Genomic DNA, 25,854 nt, shown 5'->3' on the forward strand with positions numbered 1-25,854 from the left:
ATGCTGGGGCACATGGAGCGTCCCACAGGGGTGGTGAACCCAGAAGTGGACCAAAAGTACTTCCAGTCCACTTCCAGGTCTGCCAGAGAGCACTCTGGTGAGTCCCCACACTCCTCACTGGGTTGGTGATCAGCTGCAGGAGGACCCCAGGTGCTGCCCCAGACCCAGGAGGCACCAGTCACCGAGCGCTACACACTCCCCTGTTGACCCAGAAGTAGACCAAAAGTGCTTCTGGTCCACTTCCGGGTCTGCTGCCAAGTGCGCTGGGGAGCCCCCTGCGCTTCTGTGGGATGCTCCATCCTCCCCATCATTGCAGCTTTCACAAGCTGCTTGCTACCTAGAGGTATGTAGAAAAAAACATTTAAAGCTGTGCCTATGTCTGAATCGCCAAATCTCGCCGAATCAATTTGAAGGGTTCCAATTCAATTTGGAGAGATTAAAGGGTCCTCTGATTTGATTCAGAGATTCAGCCACCAAATTGGGTCGAATCGAATCAGGGACCGAAGCTTCGCACAGCCCTAATGGCCACCATGCTCAGGAGTGACCTCGGTTTGCAGACTACTAGTGCTGCTGGAAGCATTAAGGTTCAGTTGCTTCTAGATGCATTTACAAGTTCCATCTCTTGAATCCACTTCATATATGGCCTGAAATTAATTACTTTGCTTTGTGAATTTTATAGGAAACCAAAATACCATTTTATTTTGACCTTTGAAGTACATTGCTAATGTTCTGGCATGAAATAAGTAGGGAACATAATCTAAGGAAGTAGGAAGAGCAGCTTTGTAATTAAAAGAGGAGAAAAACAGTCACATCTAGGAAGAAAGAGTCCTAGGTTAGTGACCAGGCATTGTCTAGTCAAAGGCATAAAAACTTATTTTCAACATTTCTGATCCTCTGAAACACCAGTTAATATCATAAGTTTTCTCTTTTTTGTGTAATGCTTTTCCATTTCTGAAATCTATTGACTGCTGATCTATAAGGCCACTTTACCTCTAAACAAGAGGCTGTCTAACATTTTAAAAATATTTTAAATATGCAAATATTTACTTACAGGCATACAGGGTAGCCATATTAAATTTAAGACAAGATTGGCTTTATCTTGAGATTGAAAGGCTTGTGTCTTTTCTATAATAAATACATAGTTACAGTGGTGTCTCGTCTATCACTTTTAAGTTCTCTTTCACTAACACCAACACCTACATGACCTCCAATCCTGCAGGTATAAGTAATGGCGAGATAATATAACCAGCTACCTTGAAAAGTGGAAAATTCTTACTTACCTTGAAAGTAAAAGCCTAGCTCAACTCTAATTCATATGCAGCTCAACAAGGCTGTGCTGCTTAAGTGTGTGTGGAGTGAGATCAAACTTGGCAAGTGTTCACAAGTTAGTTAGCCAGAACTGCTGTTTTAAGAATCTTGGGGAGGGGGTGGGAACTGAAGCTGTACGGCCTATATAAAAACCACTGTAAAATGTATGTGTTCCAGAGGTGCAAAGAGCTCTTTCTGTGCCAGGGCAGAATGGGGAATTGTGCTGAACACAAAAGAGCCAGAGGGAAAGGGGAGAGGAAGGGGACTGTTACCTGCTGGGGTTCTCCTCAGTTGAGCAGCGGCTGCTGTTGCTGCTGATCGTCTCCTAGCAAGACGAGCTTGGGCTGCTCCCGGTGAGGCACAGGCAGGGTGCAGGCTCTTGGGAGCTGCTCCTGGTGCTCCATTTGCCCCCAACGCCTGGGGACAGAGCTGTGCCTCCCATGGCAAAACGGAGGCATTGCACCCTCCTCCCCTTCCAGATGCAGTGCTTGGCCTGGCTCTACCCTTGTACCTGCTTGTGGGAAAGACTTCTTGAGGGAGGGGAGCAAATTTGCACCCACTCTGGTGTCCCTAGTTATGCCGCTGCCATGGTGGACCAGTCAGAGTCACCATTCACCATGTGGAGTAGGCAGCATGTTGACCAAAGCTAGGAAACTGCTGATGAACTTACTCACTTGAAAAGGCTGCAGTTTCAAGAAAACTTAGTGGCAGAGCACTGACATCCTTTGTAAGTCTGTGTGAAATAACCCTTACCTCTCTCATAAAATAAATGACTGTTCTGAAGCTACTGTAGAAATCAAAGACCTGATTTTGAGTTCATTTACACTGATTGTTTGTTCATGTCATTCCTAGCATTAATGACATCAGAATTGTATCCAAAATAACTAAAAGTGCCCCATTAAGAGCCACAGAAATGTTTAATATATGTCATCTACTGCATGCTGGGTCCTCCATTAAAGTCAACATTCAACATAGTTATTACACATCTGTTTCTCTGCACATTGTAAATAGGATGCATTCGAAGTACCTCACATCTTTCTAATGAAAGCTGCTGGCAGATGTTAGCTGTTTATTGACAGCCACTGTAATTTAATTGTATTGAATCCTGAAAAAATGTTGTTTTTTACCCTATTCTTTTTTTCTTTCATAAAGAATGTTCATCATACACAGAGCATTTTAAGTGCTAGTCTTTGAAGTATCAGAACATAGTTTTAAAATTATATATACCGTATGGTTTCTTTTCTAAATGTTATTTCAGTCTTCATGAAAGAGTTAAAAATACATAGTATTTGACCTCTAGCACCTTTGAAAATAGTGTACTCCCTTATTACAGCAATACACTGTTAGAATGAGTACTTCCTTATGTGCAATGAAAGTACCTGACCCAAAGTCCAGTAAAGTCAATAGGAAGACACTGCTGTTGTTGGTCCTTGAATTAGAGCCTTTGTGTACTCAGAGAGATCATGAGCGACTCTAGTAGACGATTCTCACAGGGAAATTCATCTGTTTTGCAGATTTCTGATATGCTTTTCTATCCATTTTGTTTTTTCTGCCACTGTGCTGCCTGTCCCCTCCCCAGTCTTCCATGTGTCACCCTTGCTGTACAATACTACCCTTATTTTGAGGCCGGAAGTAAAGATACTTTTCTCCCAAATTCAGCAAGCTCCCTAATTCATAGTGTGTGTGCGTGTGTCATCCTATGCACTAGGAAGAAAATTAGGGCTTTGTTTTAATCTTTATTAGAGTCCATGAAATGAGAGCTAAGTTATTCAGTTACATAAAGCCAAGCTGATCTAAAGCTTTGAAACAGTTTCACTTAACCCAGTTTTGGACAAAGACGAGAAAAGGAAATTACGCATCAAGTGTAAAAGAAATGGAAAAGGAAAGATGCTGGGGGGTGTATTATTACTAGACGAGTACAGATTACTTAGTGTTCTATACCAAGAGTATAGGATTTGTGTCTCTTTTGTTTTAGTGTAGTGAAAACTCTAAAAAGCAGCTGAACAAATGGCATTCTGTGGGCCATGTTCACTGTGTGATTTCCACACTAGATTTGCTCAATTTTACAAGTGAAATGTGTTTACAACAAAAAGGATTTTTTTCATAATTGTCACATTAGAAGGTCCTTTCCTTCTCACTTGCCCATTCCACAGGTTGATTTTCTTTGCATCCATCTTGAAGAAACCACATTACCTTCAAATCATAGGCTTATTTTTATCTGTTCAACACTTTGCACTTCTGTTTTCTATGGGAATTTTTAGTACTATATGTGGAGTTTAGTTGTATTTGGCATTACATTTCAAGTTTAGTTAAGAATTCTACGGATCATCTCATAGCCAGTATATATCCCAGCTCACAATTTCAAAGCCATGTTGACTTTGCAATGCCAACAGAAGTAATATAAAGTTAAAACTTATTTTTATTAGTAAAATAAAGTGACAACATTCTGAATTTTTAAAGGGAGCAGGTTTTGAAGTAAGAATACTATATTGGAATAATACGTTTCATAAAAATTCTTATTAATATGCCTATAATTCAGCTGTTGAATAAGAATATGTCATATTTACACAGTCAGTTTTTAGAGTAGAACCACATTTCCAGAACAATAAAGAGCAGAACAATAACTATAAAGAGTTCCTGTCAAACTGTAGTGGTATCTCATAAACTATCAGTATTTTATTTAAAAAGAAACCCTGTTTCCAAAATCAGTGCCACCACCATTTCATATTTTGTTAAGCTAATGTTTTTATTAATGTTCTACTAACTATAGAAAGTATTTTTGATATCAACAAAAAGTATTTTTAATTTTCAAATTGTGTTAAGCAGCTAAATATATAGGGCATGATCATGCATTTCGTCCCACAAAGAAATCTTCTGCATGGAAGTCATTGGGAGCTTTGCATATGAAAGTACAGCAGAGCTGGGTTAATAGTGTATGAAAGGTACTTTAGCATTCTTTCCTTCCGCCCCCCCCCCCCAACGTACATTTCTTAAGTATTTTGGTACATTTCTCTTTAGAAATTCAATCTCTAAATATAATATAAGTGTCTTTCTGAAGTTAATGACCAAGGTTAACAGAAATATCTAGGTAAGTCTTTTATTCTAAATTGCTTTTATTCACTTGTGTCTATAAAACACAACAAATGAGTCAAGTTTTTTATTAAGATGGTTATAACAGTAGCAATAGAAGTATAATTTGCTGAAATGATTCTGTAAGTTGAATGCAGTTGCTTTCTTTTCATGCTGCAGAGAAAGGGAGCACTTGTATACTCATTCAGTTTCATCCTAGTAAACATACTGCAGGAGCCCTATTTTGCCTTTATATTCAGAAGGTGTACCTCTTCTTTTTTTCTCAGAATAAGTGTTAGACACTTAAAATGACAATTTCACTTACTGTAAATTACACTATACATGCATAGCTATTCTGCCTGAAAGTCATTGTACATCTTGACTATCAAAAAGGTAGGTTGAATATTGAAAACAGGAGGAGACACGATAATTGAAAGAACTTGACCCAGCTAGCACATTATTCATATTCTCCCCTTTCAAACTGTAATGTAAACAAAGGACAACGTGTAAGTTAAAGTTGACTTAGTTTGGTTTATTTTCTCTCCGTGTGCTTCTAATTTCCGTATTCTAGAAGTCATTCACACATCCCTCATCAGTCTTTCATCAGTTATCCAGAGTCAAATTTTGTATAAACTTAGTCCTGAGGTCTGCGTACTAAAACTGAGTAGGCAATTATGAAAATTGCAAATGCAAATTGGGTAAAGGCACACATAGATTGCCAGTTAGAGGCTTATCTTGCAGTTTGCTTGCGTATTTGCCTGAATTGCATTCATAATCGCAGTAATTATGTGCACAATAATGGATGCACTTTTACATACACATAGCAACTACCTTTAGGAAAATTTGGCCTGGAATAAATAAAATGATTCCTTGACTGAGAGAACTAAGGTAGCATAGGATAGGTTTTGAAGCTGTAAAATTCCCAGTTGCAGGTGAAAGACGTGTCTTCCCTGGAGTATTAATAAAATTTCTGCAGCAGAAATGAACTAGGAGGCAGAATGCAAGGTTATATGTACATTGTATTATGCATTTGCTTTGACAGCTAACATAAGCTCCTGGAGCCAAACTATTGCTTATAAATATGACAAAATATTGTGAATTGGAATCAAGTAGGCTTGATTCATTAGTGCTTAAAAAATAAGGACGGATGCTTTAAACTGACATCAAAAAGTAACTGAAAGGTGGTACAGGTTTTATTTCTTATGCTTAATATGCTCATCCTGTCTTGAACTCTGGAGTAGGCTGGGCAGAGAGTTCTCTATCATAGTGATTCTCAACTAGAGCGCCACAGCACAGCACCCTGGAGTCCTGTGAGACCTTTTCAAGGATGCTGCAGGGTACCACTCAGTATTTGCACTGTTAGGTGTGCTAGCACCTACACATGATTCACAGGATAAACCAAGAGAGTTTTGGCATGTCTGATGGAGCCAAACACAAATGGCATAGTGAAGTAAATAAAATTCTCTGCTTACATATTCCTTTAGATTCAGCAAGGCAGGGGTTCTTTGATAGCTGTAAAGTCATTAACAATTTGTAAATAGCTTTAGTTTTTTAAGTTAACTCCACTCTAGCTTTGTTTTTGAGCACAGGAAGACCTTTTTAATAAAAGAAAAGAAACGACCAAATCTCATCCCAATCCACTTCTTTAATCTGGGACATCACTGAGCGGCACAACCACTTCCTTTACTGTAATGGAATTCATCTTACACCAACTGCCTTCATCAGTTCTTTTCCCCATTACTCCTTTTTCCTCCTAGATAGGTATTTTGTGCGTCTCATAAAGTTCCCAATATTTAGGTTTCTTCCTCCCTCAGACACAGCAGTAATCCCCTTGATGTTGTGGTAGGTTTCACATACAGCATGTACAATCCTGCCCCCCCTATAGTCATGGGAGTTTTGCTATGAACTTCACTGACACCAGAATATTACCAAACTATTTTGCATGTATAAAAGCTATAAAAACCAAAACTGCATCATAGAACATTTTCACTGCAGATGCCTGCAGCTTGCTTCCTGGTGTACAGGAACAGAATGAAATTACTATCTAAAAGGCTATAAAAACTCACTTCCCCAAACATTGTTTGTTGTGCAATAATGAAAGTACAAGTTTGAAAAATAAATTAAAAAGGAAGTGTCCTCAGCAAAATACTCTTTATTTGGAATGTAGATGTGATGACAAAGAGTTTCAGAATTAGAAGGTGCAGGGAAAATACATAAGTGAATTCAAAATACCTAAGCTGTGACTGGCCTTATGTTATTACAGGTTCTGTCCAAAGTGATTGAAGTAGATTTATCCCTTTTTCAGGAGGCTTTACCTCCATTTTCAACATGCTTTTATTAAAAGAATGTTGTTACTTGAAGAACTTAGCAGAATGTACAGGTGGTCTCAAATTAAAAAAAAAAAACTAACTTGCACTGAGGACTTTCACTTGCATCATATTCCTCTGAAATGTACATTTAACAGTATAAATATATTAATTTTAATCTTCTGAGGCTGCTGGGTGTCCATCACATTTCTCTGCAGCAGAAAATAAAATCATTGAGGTTTTTTCTGTTTTAGAATTACAGTATTGGAGTTGGCAAGCTGAGACAGATAATTATGCTGGAGATATTGAAAAGGTTTTAGAGACGAAATTGTAAATAATATAATACAGGAGAATGATGAACTTGTTAGCATATCATTAATCTATTTTTCCCTGAAAGCCAAGCATATTTTTCATAACTTACAAGAAGTGGCTTGCCTTGCAGTAACACACGTTTAACATTTTCAAAAACCACAGTATTTGACTATGGTATTGGGTTTCTAGTTATTAGGTGTGTATTGCTGGGAAAATGATGTTAATAATATCAGTAAATGTATCACTTTATAACAAAATCGAATTTAGGAAAAAGTCTTTTCCGAGTTAACAATTTTGCAAACTGAATTTTATCTTGCATTAGCAAAGTCACACATACTGAGAATGTTTAAGAACAGACAGAAGTGATAAAAGATCTTTTAACCCCAAAACAATTAAATGTTCAAAATCATTTTTTTCAGAAAAATTACTTGACTATTTTATGGTTTCACAATTAATTACAAGTAGAGAGGATTGTAAAAGCATATTCATTCTCTAGCTTTGTGTGTACTTAGACTTGTTCGCCATTTCAGCATTCAGCATACATGAACACTGAGGCTTCGCTGACCTGCTGCTGGAACATGGCAATTGTTGCGCTCCAGCAGCATCCTACATCTCGTGTATCAGTGTCCCTATGCTTAAAAATGGCAGTGGGGGTGCTTGAACTAGCAAGCATTAGTTAATCTTCTGAGACTGCTGCCATTTTCAAGCATGGGGACACTGATATAGGAGACGCAGCAGTGGTTTAATTAGAGTGGCTCTTGAAACTGCTCTAATCAAAGAGCTGACCCTGCACACCCACCGCCAGAGCACGTGTAAAAGTGCCCTGTATTACCAGGCATTAAAGGGCCTGATCCTCTAACATTTAATTCCATGAGGCTGATTACATTGCAGAATCAAGCTGAAATTATTTAAAATCACAAATACCCGAAATTACAAAACCTGAAAGTAGGGGTGCAGTGATAGAGATTTTGGGGGCCAGTACCAATAGCCGATATTTAAGGAGGCATATCAGCCGATGCCAATCCAATTACCGATACAGCTCCCTCCAGCTGGTAAGTTTGGTGTGGTGGAAGGGTAGAGGGGAGGGAAGGGACATGGGGGGGGTGCAGATGAACGCCACCCACAGTGAGGGAGGGGGCAGGGGCAGGGGCTACCCAGGTGGGGCAGAGGGGGACCGGAGCCACAGCTGCTGCTTGTACCCCAAGAAGCTACAGGCAGGGTGTGTGCCGCCTGGATCTGCGCAGGGCAGGGCGGGCTGCAGCCAGGAATGTGCAGGGCTCTTTTCGGCGGGAGCTTGGCTCAGAGTGGACACCGGCAGTGCTGGGAGAATGCTGCATCCACCCCAAATTTTGCTACCGCTCTGCTCCCAGCGCCGCCACTGCCAGCCACCCAGTGCAGCCCTGGCTCAACACCTCACCTCCACCCACACACCAGGAAGAGCTGGAGCTATGCTAGGCAGCTGGAAGTACAGGCAAAATTTGGGGTGGATGCATCATACTCCCAATGCTGGCAGTGCCTGCTCCAAGCCCAGCCCCCACTGAGAAGAGCCCTACATAGCCTCATACATGCCCCCCCCCCATGCCCTTCTGAGGTGTAAGAAGCAGTGGGAGCCGCCCCCCTGCCACGAGCTGTGGCTCCACCCTGCTTGGGTAGCGCCTGCCCCTGACCCCTCCCTCACTGTGGGGTGGAGTTTATCAGCCCCCCCTGCCCATTCACCACACTGGACGTACCAGCTGCAAGCAGCTCTTCATGCTGCCAACTGTGCTCCTCATTGCCTGAGTGCCGCGCTGCAGCTGCATGCAGCACAGACATTTATCAGCCAAATTATCAGCACCCTTGAGCCAATAACTGATACAGGCAGTTTTCATTATATTAGTACCAATCCAATATTGGACCAATGTATTGGTGCACCTCTACCTGAAAGTAGCATTACTTTTGAACAACAGTAAATACAATATGTGACTGATATCTGAAAGAAAATCAGTCACTGTATGCCTTAAGGCAATATAAAGACAACAAGATATTAGGGAGAGGATTTCACCCCCTTTTTTATATTTGAGTGGATACATCAATGTTTAGTGCTTAGAAATTAGTTCCCAAACCAGGTTTGGCCTTTGTTTTCATTGAAATGTAAAAGAATAGAAAGCGAAGTACAGCTGTTTATCCAGTAGGTGCAGTGAATATGCATCCCAATTGCAAATAAATACATCTTGTAACAGAAGTCTTCGTGTAAATGTTTGCTAGGGGGTTCAACAGCTAACACAATTCCATTATTTCTGTTGGAGAGAGATGATTTCTAAAATAAATTATTTATTGAAATAAGGGTATTTTATGTATTGAGGCCATTTCCTTTTTCTCAAGTCCCCTCCAGGCCTTAGAACCAGTGAAATTCCTCATCAGAGTACCTACCTGGGATGATAGAATATTAAGACCTCATGTAAAAAGGGCAAATTAGTGCTAATCAGAGGACAAGAGTTGTGTTTCACAGAAACTGAAGAGTTTTGTTTCCATTCCACATCAGAAGGAAAATGAAACCTTTCAAACATTCTTGTATAAACAGAAAAGAGTACCATTTACCTGGGATATGATAGATGGTAGCATTAAGTCCCAGCCCTGCCTCTGTTCTGCCAGAACATTTTGTCATCCCAGATCATTCTGAATCAAGAAAAGCTGGGACTTTGGTCTCGCACATCTCAGGTTAGCCTCCTAACCACTGGGATGCTGTCTCTCAAAGTAGACCTTGCTCCCACTCCTGTGTATGGCTCTGTGACTGGAAAGCCATGAGTTAGGCTTTCTCTCTTTTTCCCCTAGAGAGATCTCTGGTACCAAGCCAAGGGTGAACTCGGAGCACAAGGTTTTGCAGTAAATCATATTCAAAGAGGAACATTCTTTTTTCCTTCAAATGGCCAAATGAAATTTATGTTGAAATCAAGCAGAATCAAACATGACCACATCTGGAGCAGAATTTAGGCAAAAGCTGGCTAACATTCCACTCAAGTTCACTTTTAAATGTCTTTCCATTTGAGCTACCATAACTTGAAAATTTCCCAGTTTTTTGCCCAGTCCCAGATGCTGCAGAAGGACTGACCACACATAGTCCCTTGACTTTAATGACAGTTATATGCATGGGGTGCAAACAGGCAGACACAGGTCATCAGCAGGCCCCAGGTGTCTTGCTGTCAAATACTACAGTTGTTATAGCACTTTTGCAATTCTTTCTAAGAGAGTATGGGAGGGAGAGGAGGACAAGCAAGATAGGCACAATATATATATTCACAAAGTCATAGCTTACAGTTATACCTTACCTATTGTATGTTTCATCTGGGGGGGGGTTTCTCAGGTCCCCACTATTAACATGTGTAAGTCAGGTAGATTTAAATTGGATGACTATCCCATTTACGTACTATGGTCAGTAGCAGAATTCTGAGTGCTTACTTGGTCATTCAAGATAACTACAGTATTCCTCAAAGACTTTTAGTCCTGCATGTCTTGTTATCATAGCATGAGACACTTGGATTTGTCCCAGCACAGCTGATCTGCTTCATTGGGCAAGACAGATATTGCCTGTTGTCCCACAGGATTGGGACTCTGCCACTCCTGGAGCTCCAGGGGCCTGATAGGATAACTGCAAATGGAAGAACCCTGCATTCCTTGCTTGCAAACACACACCCTGGAAATCTCTCAGCATGCCCTGATTTGGGGTGTGCCTTTGCAATGGGGGAACCTGGGGTTCCCTATTCTAGATGTGTCCCCTGAGACAGTATGATGCATGCACCCAGAGAATCACACTGCCAGGTGATTCCAGGGCATGCCTCTGCAAATCAGGGAATGCCAGACAGACACTCGAGGCGCCTGATCCTGTATGCCTCGGGAATGAATGTGCAAGATTGGGCCCTGAAGCCCTAGGAGCACCTGAACTGCCCAGGGCAGTTGGAAAGTGTGGGCAGCTTTAGGCTGCCCATGCTTACCTACCATAAAACAAACAGATATCGTCTGTGAAAAGAAAGGGGCATAAATGTATACCACCTATTGTCACAGCCATAATTCTGGGCATTTGTGGCACAACAAAGGGTAAGGACATTTGTTTGCTTGGCCTTTGTGCCACTGTAAAAAAAATTATGCTGGTAGGAAGATGATATCTGTATGTCTGAGGGCAGAAACAGACAAGTTGCATACCCAAACCATTCACATGGGCAGACTAATATAAATGTTTTAAAACAAAATATTTAAAGCATTGTATTTGAGTGAAATCACAGATTGTGCTGCTCTCCTGTAATTTTAGGATTCCTAGAAAAATCACTTTAAGCCAAAAATCTCAGTAAAATTTTGATTCAGAATGAACTATTACTTTTTATTCCATAGGAACCAGTCTCTGTTAGAATCTTAATGTAATCTTCTAAAGTACTCATTTTACAAAAATATTCACTGAATTAAAAAAAAAACACTGATTACTAATACTAAGTGTACAAAAGTGATTTATAATACTTATGACCAAATTCAACTCAGATGAACATCAGTGGGTGACTGACACTTGTACACATGCACATGAACAAAATAAGGAAAAATCTGACCCTTGTAATCTATCCCTGCTTATAGCCAATAACAAGAATGCCATTTCATCTCCCATTCCTACAGGCTGTTGAGAATGCTCAGTTATCAAGGGGTCCAGATCTTCTGAGAGCACAAAACTGCTGGGAAACTAACTGAATGAGCTACTGGAGGATGACAGTTGTGGGGGAGGGGCAAAGTTGGGGGAAATGTCCAGATGCCTGAAACTTACTATAGTAACTCAAAACTAGCCCTCTTTATTTAGGGAAAAAAGGAGTGCACTGAGACCAGCTTTGGCTACCAGAAAAGAGAATGAGAGAAGGGCAATTCTATTCTGACAGTATAGGAGCTGTCAGACTATTGTGACAGTATAGGAACCTACCTAAGCAAGAATGGAATAGAACAAAGTGGCCAACTGGGACTACGGCTAGTCATGGATAAGTTACAGCAGTGCAGTGTTGCTAGTCAATCACAAGCTCAGGATTGTGAAGATACCTGCTATTTAGTTTTACTTCTCCTGTTTTCTTCTGGTCCTTCTCACCAAGTTCTGCTAAGCTACACTTTCTTCAGTGAGTGATGAGGCTCTTAGAACTTTTCTGGAGATGCATGTACTTCATAGGATTGGGCACAGCAAAAACATTTTGATGAGTGGAATGACCAGTATCTCTTACCAATGTTTTCCATAGATTGTGTAACGTTCTTAAGCTTAGAAGCTTCAGATACCACGGAGACTTCTGTTATTGTCCCAAGGAGGTAAACCAGTGTTGCTTTACCCATCCCCTTCCAAGTCTCTTTCTGACTGCATTGTTTTGCAGAAACAATATTGATTCAGGTGCATTTGACTGAAGCTTTTTGAATCACTGCTGATCTAAGGTTTCTGTGAAGTGCATATTTGTTTCCACATATGAATAATTGCTAAAATACAAATTGACCCAGAGTTATTTGTTAAATAAAAGCATCAGAGAGTCAATACTGTTATCAAGAGAAGTGTGCAAGAATATTTCACTTGCACTTCTTAGATCTCATTTGTCTGGTGTCAACCTGTGTCTGCTGTTGACCCTGTAAGCATTAGACACTCCAAAAAAAAAAAAAAAGATAACACAAATTATTCACCATTAATTCTTTAAATTGAGTCACTATTAAAAGTCTAATTGTTTGCTGAGAGGGTCTGCATTAGTGGACTTTGCAAGATCAAACAAAATTGAAGATATTTTTCCAAATTAAAATGGAAACATGCATTCAGAATATACCAAATGAACATGTATGCTCCTGTAATAATAATTTTATTATCTTCAGCTTGCAGGCCAGAGTCTTAATTACGACCCTTTTATATCAGTAGAAACCATGTATTTGGGATTAAAAACCTATTTCTTTAACTAGTCTAGTTAAAGACTGTGGTTTGATATATTCTATGCTACAACTTTTATAAAAACCAGAGAACACTTCTAATAACACTTTTCTAATTTCATGGTTCAATGCACAGTCAGTAAAGATTTAAATAATTCAAAAAGAAAGCCTATTCTGTTTCTTTATTAGAAGTTTGAGTCAGGCAAATTCTTTGACATTTAATAGGTTTTTAACCCTTTTAATAACTTCTTATAATGAAATTTATTGGAGGTTGTTTTAAATAAAGGGTTATTATATTAGAGTGAATAGCAGTCACTAGTTTTTTTCATGATTAGTTTTGAGACCTTAGCCCTGTGTGACTCAAAGGATATTAAAACAGAGTAGAAAAGAATGTTAATAGTCACAAAATTAACTGTGTACCAAGAAATACAGAAACTGTATTACCGCATTCATGTCATTATGTGATCATGCTATAAAATTTTGCAGTCAAATTTTGAGTATTTAATTGTTTTAAAGGCGCTTAAGGTCACTTACAGAACTCACACTATGTAAAACAATCAAAATTACTTTTTTTTTTTTTTTGACTGAATGATTTTTGGAAGTTATTAGTAGCAAATTTAATAGTCAGTTGGGGTGGGTGCTTTTTGTTTTGTTTTGTTTTTTAATAATTTGGGCTTCATCATCTAGGATTCATTTTACTTGTAAGGTTTCTAGTATTTCATGTTGACTGATTTTCTTCATGGAATACAGATTTAGAATGATACTCTCCTTGCAGCCACCACCCACTATATATTTAAACTAGAGTACAATAAAGATGTACTCCCAAGATGCTGATCTTTCTTAATTATTTTTACTTTTTGGTTAGTGACACAAATAAAATAAAAACAAGGATGTATTGAAACATGGCCTTTCTTCTGCTAGGCTGTGCACTGTTTTATTCTCTTAACTTGTTTTAAACTATAGAGTCTATGCTCGTTCTACACTGATTGTTGTTTCTTAACAAGGGTTTTCCTAGAAATCAACCACTGAGATGCATGTAAAAAATAGAAATTGATCTGAACTGTTAAATTTCCCCCTTGACTTTAATTTCATCTGCCCATACACTTACACACATGGACACATGCTCACATGCACCAAGGATTTGGCATTTGGGTACACTCAGTTTCTAGAGAAGACCATAAGAGTATTGCTCAGGCATGCAGGGATAAACTCAGGAAGGCAAAGTGCAGTTGGAGTTGCAGTCAGCAAGGGATGTGAAGAGAAACAAGAAGGGTTTCTATAAGTATGTCAGTAACAAGAAGATGAAAGTTTGGGTCCCTTACTGAATGAGGGAGGCAGCCTAGTGACAGAGGATGCAGAAAAGACTGAAGTATTCAATGCCTTTTTCACCCCAGTCTTCACAGGTAAGGTCAGCTCCCAAATTACTGCACCTGGCTGCTCATGACCTCCCCAAACTGTGCTGCCAACTGTGGTAAAACAGGTTAGGGATAATTTAGGAAAGCTGGACATATACAAGTCCATGGGGCCAGACAGGATGTACCCAAGGGTGCTGAGGGGAGTTGGCTGATGTAATTGCAGAGCTGTTGGCCATCATCTTTAAAAACTCATGGCGATTGGGAGAGGTCCTGGACAATTGGAAAGGAACATATAAAGTGCTCCTATTTAAGATATAGTGCCCATATTTAAGATAGGGGGGAAAGGAGGATCCAGGGAACTACAAACTGATCGGCCTGTCCTCAGTCCCTGAAAAAATCATGGAGCAGGTCCTCAAGGAATCCATTTTTAAGCACTTGGAGGAGAAGGTGATTAGGAACAGTCAGCATGGATTCACCAAGGGCAAGTCGTGCCTGACCAACTTGATTGCCCTCTATGTTGAGATGACTGGCTCTGTGTATGCAGGGAGACCAGTGGATGTGGTACACCTTGAATTTAGCAAGGCTTTTGATGCAGTCTCCCACAATAGTCTCGCAGGCAAGCTAAGGAAGTATGGGCTGGATGAATGATGTTGGATAGAAAACTGGCTAGATCATCAGGCTCAGAGGGTAGTAGTCAATGTTTGGAAGTCTAGTTGGCAGCTGGTATCAAGTGGAGTGCCCACTTGTTTTGTTCAGTATCTTTGTCAATGACTTGGAAGATGGCATAGAGTGCACCCTCAGCAAGTTTGCAGATGAGACCATGCTGGGGGAGTAGCAGATACACTAAAGGATAGGGCTAGGATTCAGGGAGACTTTGACAAATTGGAGGATTGGACCAAAAGAAATCTGATGAGGTTCAGTAAGGGCAAGTGTAGAGTTCTGCACTTAGGACAGAGCAGTCCCATGCACTAGTACAGGCTGGGGACTGACTGGCTGGGCAGCAGCTCTGCAGAAAAGGACCTGAAGGTTACAATGGGCAGTAAGCTGAATATGAGTCAACAGTGTGCCCTTGTTGTCAAGAAGGCTAATGACATACTGGGCTGCATTAGTAGGAGTGTTGCCAGCAGTTCAAGGGAAGTGATTCTTCCCTTCTATTCTGCACTGGTGAGACCACATCTGGAGTACTGTGTCCAGTTTTGGGCCCCCCACTACAGAAAGGATGTTGACAAATTGGAGAGAGTCCAGCAGAGGGCAACAAAAATGTTTAGGGACCTGGGGCACATGACTTATGAAGGAAGGATGAGGGAATTGGGTTTATTTAGTCTGGAAAAGAGAAGATTGAGGTGGAGATTTAATAGCAGTCCTCAGCTACCTGAAAGGAGGTTCCAAAGAGGATGGAGCTAAACTGTTCTCAGTGGTGGCAGATGTCATAAAAAGGAACAACAGTCTCAAGCTGCAGCAAGGGAAGTTTAAATCAGATATTAGAGAAAACTTTCTCACTAGGCAGGTAGTGGGACAAGTTACCCAGAGAAGGTTGTGGAATCTGTATCCTTGGAGATTTTTAAGACCTGACTAAACAAAGCCTTGCCTGGGATGATTTCTGTCCCTAGCCAATAAGTCAGTTTCAATTAATCTGGAACAGCAAACATTAATATGCAGCAATCTTAAGTTTATGGTTATTGCATGGTATCCCTATGGAGCCAAGTGGAGACATGTAGATGGTTGAGCTATACATTTCCATATGTTAACATGTTTGTTTGACTCTTTTTAAAGTTTAATTCCAACTCTGATTTCATCGTTGTCTAATGCTTGCATTTTTGATAGTTGTAAAACATAAGTGGGGTTTTTACCATAAAAAATTGATGTTCTCCGAAGCTTAACTCCATCATGGTGTCACCAGTTCTCACAATTTTATCACAGATCTTGTAATATTTAAAAAGACTTGGCTTCTAAAGTCAAGTGATTTTGTGTTTTCATTTTTGAGAAGACATTTAAGTGTTTTGTGTTTTTAGTCCTGAAGAAAAAAAATATGTGCAGTTGAACCCTCATCCAAATTAAAAACCCTAGAATTTATTGTAAAAAATCTTAGAATTACTAATCCAATGACTCTTGTGGTTCTGACATGCGTAGGGAATAGCAGTAATTTTACCTGGGACTATACTAAGTAATGAAGAATTGGCACAAAGTGCTGCATGAAGGATACCTTTTCTTGTTAAGGGAGAAGGTTGGACCAGTGCAAAGCAACAACAACCTCCTACTTTCTTAGGAACTTATAATGCCACCAAACCAAAAAAATGGATGACGATGGCTGGGAAGAGGGGGACTGTCTGGGAATGTGGGGATGTACCAATCCAGAATTCTAGCTAGAAAACTTAACAGAAGGAAATTTGAGCACACTGTCCAGAAGGTTTTATCTGACTCAAGTAACTGGAACATAGTTGACAACAAGCCACATATAGGATACAATGTGTAAAAAGAATTAATTGTCATCCCCTGATCTATGTTTGACCCTCATAGGCAAGATGTAAAGAGTTATCAGCTCTCAGCAGCCTCCTATGGAGGAGCCTCAGCTAGAAACTAAGTAAATATCTCCCAGTGAAAGGTTGGAAATCATGGCCATATCACCAACTGCCCCTAAGGATGAATTCTGCCCATGATGTGGAAAGATTAGCTAACACAAAAGCACTAGCTTCAATGAATCCAGCCCTTACGTATTTTTCCTTCTGCATTAGTGTTTTCATAAATCATTGTATAATCCTCTGTTTCTTGTATACATTTGGAATGCTCTACAGATTAACATAAAAATGACAAATTTATCTGCTCTTCCCCTCCTTCCCCATTCCCCATTTAGTGTCTTGTTCTTTTAGAAATATATAGAATAGCAATTTTAGTTGAGACTAATTATCTGTTAACTGCTCTGGAGAAATACTGTTACATCATAATTCTTCTTTTGGAGAACTGTTGCAAATAAAATAGGGATTATTTTGGCAACATCATGTTTAATTTTGGCTGCCCCTCTGATATTTAATTTGAAGATCTATTTATTTCTTATGATCAATTTTAGGATCTTAAGATGTCAGCTTGAGCAACTGACAACAATGTAATCTCGCATTTTGCATGAGAACCAGGTTTAAATCAGGAAAACAAGGCATTCCTTTTCATACTATAAGCTGAATCCTGTGAATTGCTTAAAAGATTCTGTCCTGGCCATTGATAAGATAAGAATATCAGTATTATGCCCCCAAGTTTCTCCCAGTACAAGGTTTCCCTGTGGGGAACACAAGGGTGTATTCTCTATGGAGGGCTGCCCTTCACATTCATTTTAAGGTGATGGAGGAAACATGACCCATTATTTAATGTGCCTGGATTCTATTCTCTCTACAGCCATGATTTAGGGAAAGTCCCTAGATATATATTTTCAGCCAGGCTGACACAACTTCTCTGTTTGCATACCCTATTGGCACCTACAAAATGCATTGTAAATTCAGTAATTGAACTTCTGTATAACTTACCTGTGCTTGCCACCAGGTATTTAAAGGGACAGATGCTCAGATATGTGCCAGTAATTCAATACAAGCTGAATACTTCATCCAGAAATGTGATGATTCCCTTCAAAAACTGTTGGATAAAAGACTCAGTGTTGTAAGTTAAATTAGCTAATACGTGTGAAGAATGCTGAGATTCTCAGGTAAAAAGCAATATGGAAATACCAGGTGGTTCCATTATTAGATCATCAGAAAGTTCATTCAAGATGTCAAATGAGGATAATCCTTATGTTCCAAACTGCTAATATTTTCCTATCTTAAACTTTGTTCTCAGACACCAAACTGTCTTATCTCAACTTCAAAAATGCATTCAGTATTACATCCCTCTTCAGCTTGCTTACTGAATGTGGCTCCAAAATAGCTACATAGAGGCTGTATTTTATTGTCCAAACCCCTGCCTGAGGCAGGATCATCCCTATCCAAACCATCCTATATAAATCCATTGTCTAACCCCTTAGCAAAATTACACAGTCAACCCTGACACAACCACAGGACATAATACCCTAATCTGCTACAGGTAAAGCAGTGAGACCATGGTAGCCAATGCCCTGAAGCTGCAAGGTTGTTAAAAAGGCTCAAAAGATCAAAGAAAGAGAGACATGCCTCCTGTTACAGAGGAAGGTGTTTCTTACAGTCTCTACAAATCCAGCCATGGGGAAAAATTGCTTCTGGGCCCTAGATATGGAGTTCAGTCTGACTCTGAGCAGAGGAGCAAGAACCTCTACCCAGGAACCTCCAGATTAAAATCTGATCAGGAGCGTTGATACACCCCAGTCAAAATCCCCAGCCTTGACTGCATCCAAAGCCCAATGCTTCTGAAGAAAGCTTTTAAAAAAACCTGACACGTGTAACAGCATGATTATATAGGGCCATATTTTTCATAGTGTTTCACATAAAAAAAAAAATGTCTTTCCCCAAGGAGTGCAAATGAATACGTTTCATTGATGTATACAGATACTCAGGGCAATAGTTGATAGTAATATATTGAGCCAGGAGTGATATTTTGATAATCCTTTAAAGGTTTGAGCACATTATTATACATTAACTCCTAGTTTAGAGACATTGTAAAATTCCCCAGAGGTGGAAAGAGAAAAGGATATGACGTAAAAAAATGGTTGTATCTTCTGTTCTCTTTGTCAGGTGGCCAGCACATTCCAAACCTGAGGAATATGGGTCATGGCACGGGCAGCCTGGGAATGCACAGGTTCAGTGTATTCATGCAACAGTTTATATAGTGGTGCTTCAGAAAATCTGTTGCCAGCTGCCTTTTCTTAGTGGGATTGGACTAGATGACCCAGGGAGATCCCTTCCAGTCCTATTTCTCTATGATTCTATGATTCTCTGCCCTTTTCAGCAACTTATCTTACCTTCTGTTGAGGGATCCAAGTCGATCAGCTGGTCTATAAATTTTCACCAGCACTAGCTTGGCCATGGAGTACCCTTCCCAATGAGGTCTCCAATCTGACTGGGGTATTTGGGTACTACTGTACTATAAGTGTTTGCACCAATGCTGCTACTACTTCTTGGCTTCTATTTGCCCCAAACTGGAAAAGAATTTCAGGTGGCCCTAGCTATTAGGGCTATGCAAAGCTTCGGTCCCTGATTCGATTCAGTGGAGATTCAGCCCAATTCAATGGCCAAATCTCCAAATCTGAATCGAATCAGAAGACCCTTTTAGCTCTCCAAAGCAATTCGGAGAGATTCAGAAAGATTCAGCAATTCAGACATAGACACAGCTTTAAACGTTTTTTCTACACACCTCAAGGTAGGTACCAGGTGGCTCATGAATGCTGTGATGGGGCGGATGGAGCATCCCAAAGGCACATGTGGGGCTTCCCAGCACACTCGCAGAAGCACTTCCAGTCCGCACCAGAAACACTTCCAGTTCACTTTCGGGTCCACCAGGGAGCATGCAGGGGGCCCACCCTCTCTCCCCCAGCTCAGTGACCAGTGCCTCCTCGATCTGGGGGGATACCCGGGGTTCCTCCGCAGCTGATTGCTAAGCCGGGGGGGGGGCTACGCACTTGACAGCAGACGTTGAAGTGGACCAGAAGTATTTCAGGTCCACTTCTGGGTTTGCTGCCAAGCACCCCCCTCCTCCCCTCCTCCCCCCCACCACTCTATGCTGTGTCTATGGCCTAATCGCTGATTCTCTGAATCAGCATTGAATCTTCAGATTCAGCTGAATCAAATCAGGGACAGTGATCCGAATCAAGGAATCGAATCACTGTCCCCAATTCAGGCTGAATCTGAATTGAATACAGCCTGTTTCGCACACCCCTACTACCTATGTGCATTGCTTAAAACTTTAAACTTGACCATTGATCATTAACTGTGATGTTCTCTGTTGTTCACAGCTGTTGTAAATTACTTTCCATAGAGGAGTTTTATGACTTTTTAAAAATGTTTTAATATGGTAAGGTGTCAATTCTTGCTGGATACAAACATACAGAATGGGATGGCTCCATTGTTTTCACTGTGCAGCCTGTAGGATTTGGGAGGACTCTGCAGGAAGTGATGAGATGTGGTGGTGAATGAGATAGTGCCAAAAGATCCACAGCTACATGAGTTGTCTTGTAGATCTCCCCCATTTCCCTACAGAGGGGACATATTAGGGACACAGTTTATTGTGAAGGATGCCTTCCAGTCTTTCCCTTTGCGAATACCTAGGACACAACCTACCTTCTCAGACTGGGTGTTGGGCTGAGTCTTTATTTTAAATACACACATGAACAGACTCTCTTCAAGCTGCCTTCTCACATTTTTGTAAAGGATAAGTAAAGTATTGTACTGTATTGTTGTTATTGAAAATGTGTATCCATCTGGTTTAAAAATTCACAGGAAAAGTTGATTGCACTTAAAAGAAAAATGCAGTTTCTTACAACAATTCCCTACAATATTCATAGCTGCACTGGCAGGAGAGTCTTCCTTTTCTCCTTTTCTGTTTTGGCTTTTTATGTATCTGGCCAGTATTGACACACGCCGCCCTATCTGCTGACTCCCCCACTTCACCTGATCCAGAGTACTGTCCTATGAAAATACAGGGTGTGTAGTTCTGCCCTGTCTCAGTGTCAGAGCTAAAACTAAGTGCAAGTTGTTTAAAAAGCAATATCATTTGAAAATGAGGAATATAGCATAGAAAATCCAGAACACTTTATGGTATCAATGTCTGGTGCTAAATAAATAATGTATGAAGAGGGTTTTAAAACCAGAGTCAGTTCAGATAAGGATATATAGTGCCTGTTGATAAAAATGTTTAGAGAAAAATAATTAAAATTATATTATTAAATCAACTTCCAGTTTGAGTATGCATGCTTTGCATATTCATTTTAAAAGGCTGATCAAAATACTTGCTAATTAGTTGGGGGGCTTATTTTATCTTTGTTTTTTTACTTTTTTGAAATCCATTAGTAGCAGTAAACATTTCTTACAGAAATAGATGTTTTGCCTTTCCAGCCTCTTTTATGATATGAAAGAGGTTTATCTTTAGCACTCAACTGAAGTTTCCTTTACAATGTTTGAGAGGCACCTAAAAAAAAAAAAAAAAAAAGCTTACAAAAGGGATAGTGTAAGCTCTAGTCACAGTTTAACTCCAGCAGTGTTTCTCAGTAGCCCTGGGGATAGCACTCAACAATGTTCAGTGTCAAATGATGATAGACAGGGGTAAATGGAAGGGCTTCAGAGATACCTCACTTTCCCTTGTTCTTGCTGCAACTGGCATACTTCCAGCCCTTGCCTGCTAACACCATATAAAGCAGCAGCTGGTGAGTAACATTAGCAAATAAGGCCTCAGGGCTACCCATGTTCTAGTTCTCCGTTCACCAACTGCTATTCAGTGAAACAGCTGGATCAGAAGAGATACAGCCAAGAAGTAGTTAGAGTTTTATGTGTACAACTGTTTTGATATAGATTGTCTGCTAGAGGCAGAGATAATGATAGCTTTCAAGGCTAATATGTTTGACTAGGAGGGAAGCTGGTATTCGAAAGAAAGGAACAAAAAGTCAGTAACATCCTGTAACAATATAAATGTTTTCTAAGATTCAGATCTGATCCTCAGTCAATGCTGTGCACTATTTTTTCACCCAATGTGTTAATAGACATTGAATAAACTTAAATTATAGATGTTAATATACATTTCTCTCCCAGAGGTACTAATTTATCAAGTGGTACAAAGACAGCTATAACCAGAGGTCATCTTGTCAAAATATAGTTCATATATCGTCTAGAGCATCAAATTAACTGAAAGTGGCTAATGTCAGATTCCGGTATATCTGTTGGCATAATGGACCAGTCAATCCACTTTCTTAAAAATACTGTGACTCAATTTATGAGCTCAATATATACCTGTTGAAAAATCTTGACTTTAATTTTTTTTGTAATGAACAGTAAAGATCCAATTAGATGTTTGTTTTATATTTATTTCTGATTCGGTGACTTACTGTTATAAAAAGATTTCATTGATCACTAAACATTGTGTGTGAAAGAGAGGAAGACAGAGAAAATACCTTGGTTCTAACGTAAACTTGAATTTCTTAAGTGATCTTAACCAGTTAAACTATCTTGGATGACAAGGCCAAAAAGGTTGTAAAATTAGCATAATTATATTAATATTGTGGACCATTAACATATTTTGATATCACAGTTATATTGTTACAGTGGCAATTTGTGTCGAGTTCTACCAGCTATGTATAGATGTTTTTATGGTTCAGTTAGACTTGGATATCTATATCCATTCTGTTTTCATCTTTGAAGTGACACATCAATTTAAAATCACCTCCAAACCACTTAAACTTAAAACTGAGTTACTCTCTGCTTTAAGTCATTTCTCCAGCTATGAATTTGAGTGCACTGGACAAACCTCCACAGCACCCCTGTATAGTACATTTGACATCTGGATGAGTAAAGAGCTTCATCGCCCAGTGCTTTTAATTTTGATATTTGCAAAGACTGCATTTGTTGTGTGAATTAAAATAGTATGTCTTATTACTGCTAAAAACCAGTGACCCAAGTAGAAAAATGGATTAATTTATCAACCTTGCAACTTTAGAGGTTCAGGTTCATATATGATTGTTGCTGCAAATTAGCTGAGAAGTCAATTAATCAAGCCATTAAATAGTTCCTTTTTGTCAGTATTCTGAATCTTAAAAATCACAGTATCTCTTTGGGCTGGCTTAAGAAATAGAAAAGTTGGCCTTAGTAGTTTCTGGAATTTGGAGGGGAAATTTGGATCTAAATCAACAGCCTGTAGCCCAAATCCATCTCTGTGAAACGGATCATAACTTTTGATCCATCTATACTCACTATTCTCATAACTCTGATTCAAACTGGTAGATCAGCAGGGATTCCTTCAAGTACAAAGGAAACAAAATATTTTACTCATGGTTTACTTTCCAATTTTCCTTTTGTAGATGCAAGATATACGGAATACAGAAGGGGCTCAATACAGTTCCCATCCTCAGATGGCAGCCATGAGACCAAGGGTTCAGCCTGCAGATATTAGGCAACCAGGAATGATACCACATGGGCAGCTGACTACCATTAACCAGTCACAGCTCAGTGCTCAGCTTGGTTTGAATATGGGTGGAAACAACGTTCCCCACAACTCTCCATCTCCACCTGGAAGCAAGTCTGCAACTCCTTCACCATCAAGTTCAGTCCATGAAGATGAAGGAGAAGATACCTCTAAGGTAAGGAAATGCATTAAACATTTGTTTAAAAAATAATACATTTTAGCCATTTTAGAACCTCCTGAATAAATCAGTCTCCCTGAATGTTGTCTGGTATATGTTGCCTTAATTGTGGAGGACATAATTCTACAAGCTTTACTGTCATCCAAATGATAAATGCCAGTAATGCACTGTTTCACATATTTCTACATGAAGCATGTGGTGGTTAGCTGATGTGAATAAAAGAGGTACATTTTTCCTCAAATCTATTTTCTATTCACCAGTTTGTCCTAAAACAATATGAATGAACAACACTTTTTTTTTTTGAAGGAGCAAATTGAAAGATCTGTATAATAAGGGAGAGTGTAAAGGAGAATTTTAATACAACAATTGAATTCCTCTCTTGCATAGAAAGCATGTTTGTTTCATGTCAAAAGTCAGGCTATTTCTAAAAATAGCATATGGATGTGCGTGCAGTATGCTCATGTCTGGCATTTGGCCACAGCATGAGAAACTAGAAGAAAATATGCGCAAGAAGAAGAATTGGAGAATGCATTCTAAAATAACTATTAATATCTTGGAAAAAATAGGGAGATGCCATTTCTTTATATTTCATGTAATTCCAGTGCAGTTAAGCTTTATTAGTATTGCTAAAAGTATAATACAAATTATCAATATCATCATCATTTATACAGTATTTTGCATGAAGAATCTCAGCATGGTTTGTAAAGGTGGGCAAAGTCCTATTATCTCCATTTTCAGACCAGTAAACAGGTTATTGCTTGCTACACAATCACACAACAAGTTAGGAGGAAAATCCAAATTAAACATGAGCTTTCCTGCCTCCCTGATCTGTGTTCTAGTTATCCAGAAAAGTTAATATTCCCAATATATAGTAACAGTAGTCATAACATGACCATTTCTTGTGGGAGAAAAAGAATGTGAAAGAAACAAAAAAAGGGAATTTAGGAATACAATTCAGTCAACACATATAAGTCAGAATTGTTTTCAAGCTGGCAAAATCTTTATTTACTTTACAATAAAAGTTTTATTTCACTACTGTCCCTTGATTTTACACACTTTTTTAAAGTTCTTGAATAATTTATATATTTAAATTAATATTTTTGTAGTGAGGGAAACTTTACAATATAGCATATATAGACATGCTCATTCCCTTTTCATTTTTTAAAATAAGTTATTTTTTATATCTATTTTCTCCCTGTTTTCATATATTGGGCCAGAGGCTATGAGTTAAATAGATTCCTAAAGAAAAAGGTAGCACATGGGACCATAACCCTATAATCAGACTATCCCCTCTTTTTTAGCCAGTCTTTCAATTATATCATGTCATCTATATGATTCTTTTTCTTTTCGTGACAACAATCTTTGGTAACATAATTCAGATTTCTCTGAATCAGTGATTTCATATTAAAACAAATGTTTACACTTTCAGTAAAGAAAGTATTGTGTTCTAGAGAAAGTAAATATCTGAAGACCAGATTTTTCTCCTATAGAAATGATTTGTATGTCCTGTGGTTTTTATTTTTTTTAAAGGTGTGCTAATATAGAATATCCCATTAAAATTCCCTCATCCTTAATTTAATTATTAGAAAACTGAAGCATTATGCCCCAGGATTAAAATATTACATCATACAAAGTAGTTGATATATTATCTTAACATTTTCTAGAGTTATAATAGTTAATGCTAACAGAAATTTTGTAAGAGTTTTAAAACCACGTGTTTCAGGGTATTAGAGATTAGAATGAAACCTCGATGGGGGACAAATTATGTCATGATCTTCCTCCTATGAGGTTCTTTGCACCTTCCTGTGAAGTGTCTGGTGTTGGCTTCTGTTGGACACAGAATACTAAACTAAGCATGTAATCCAGTATAACAAATCTAACCTTTGCATATATAGAGCATGTTATATTTAGTATGTAGACCAGGGGTTGGCAACCCCTGGCACGCATGCCAAGTGTGGCATGTGAGGCCATTTTGCTTGGCACGCCATGGCCAGCCCCGGCTCTGGGTAGCTGCTGCCAGCAATGGAGCCCTGGCTGCTCCTAGTGGGGATTGCAGCATCCCAGCTACCTGCTGGGAGCAGCCCAGGAACCCGGCTGGCAACAGCTCCTCAGAGCCGGGGCCGGCTGCAGCCAGGAGGCTCCAAACAGCTGTGCCGGGCTCCGGGATCAGCTCTGCACCGGTATGTGCAGGCATGCCTCGGAGTAGGTGGTGGGGGAGGGGCTTGAGGCAGCACAGCCCTGGTCTCTCCCCCACTCCTGGCACAAAGGTGACGAGCCCAGTGCAGCTGTTTGTAGCCAGCCCGGGCTCTGGGCAGCTGCAGCAAGCAGTGGGCAAGCTGCAAACAGCTGTGCCAGGCTCATCACCTCTGTGCCG

General features: G+C 39.6%; 1 protein-coding gene across 3 annotated transcripts in view; it reads left to right on the top strand.

Moving 5' to 3' along the window:
• TOX (thymocyte selection associated high mobility group box) overlaps window positions 1-25,854 on the top strand; it is a 306,122-nt gene that overhangs the window by 222,576 nt on the left and 57,692 nt on the right. For all 3 annotated transcript variants that reach the window (XM_059724058.1, XM_059724059.1, XM_006269533.4), the window contains one exon: window positions 23,199-23,477. In XM_059724058.1, the coding sequence (XP_059580041.1) occupies window positions 23,199-23,477 (279 nt within the window). The remainder of the gene's footprint in view (window positions 1-23,198; window positions 23,478-25,854) is intronic.

Source organism: Alligator mississippiensis, chromosome 3 (assembly GCF_030867095.1).
Source record: "Alligator mississippiensis isolate rAllMis1 chromosome 3, rAllMis1, whole genome shotgun sequence".
Taxonomy (NCBI): Eukaryota; Metazoa; Chordata; order Crocodylia; family Alligatoridae; genus Alligator; species Alligator mississippiensis.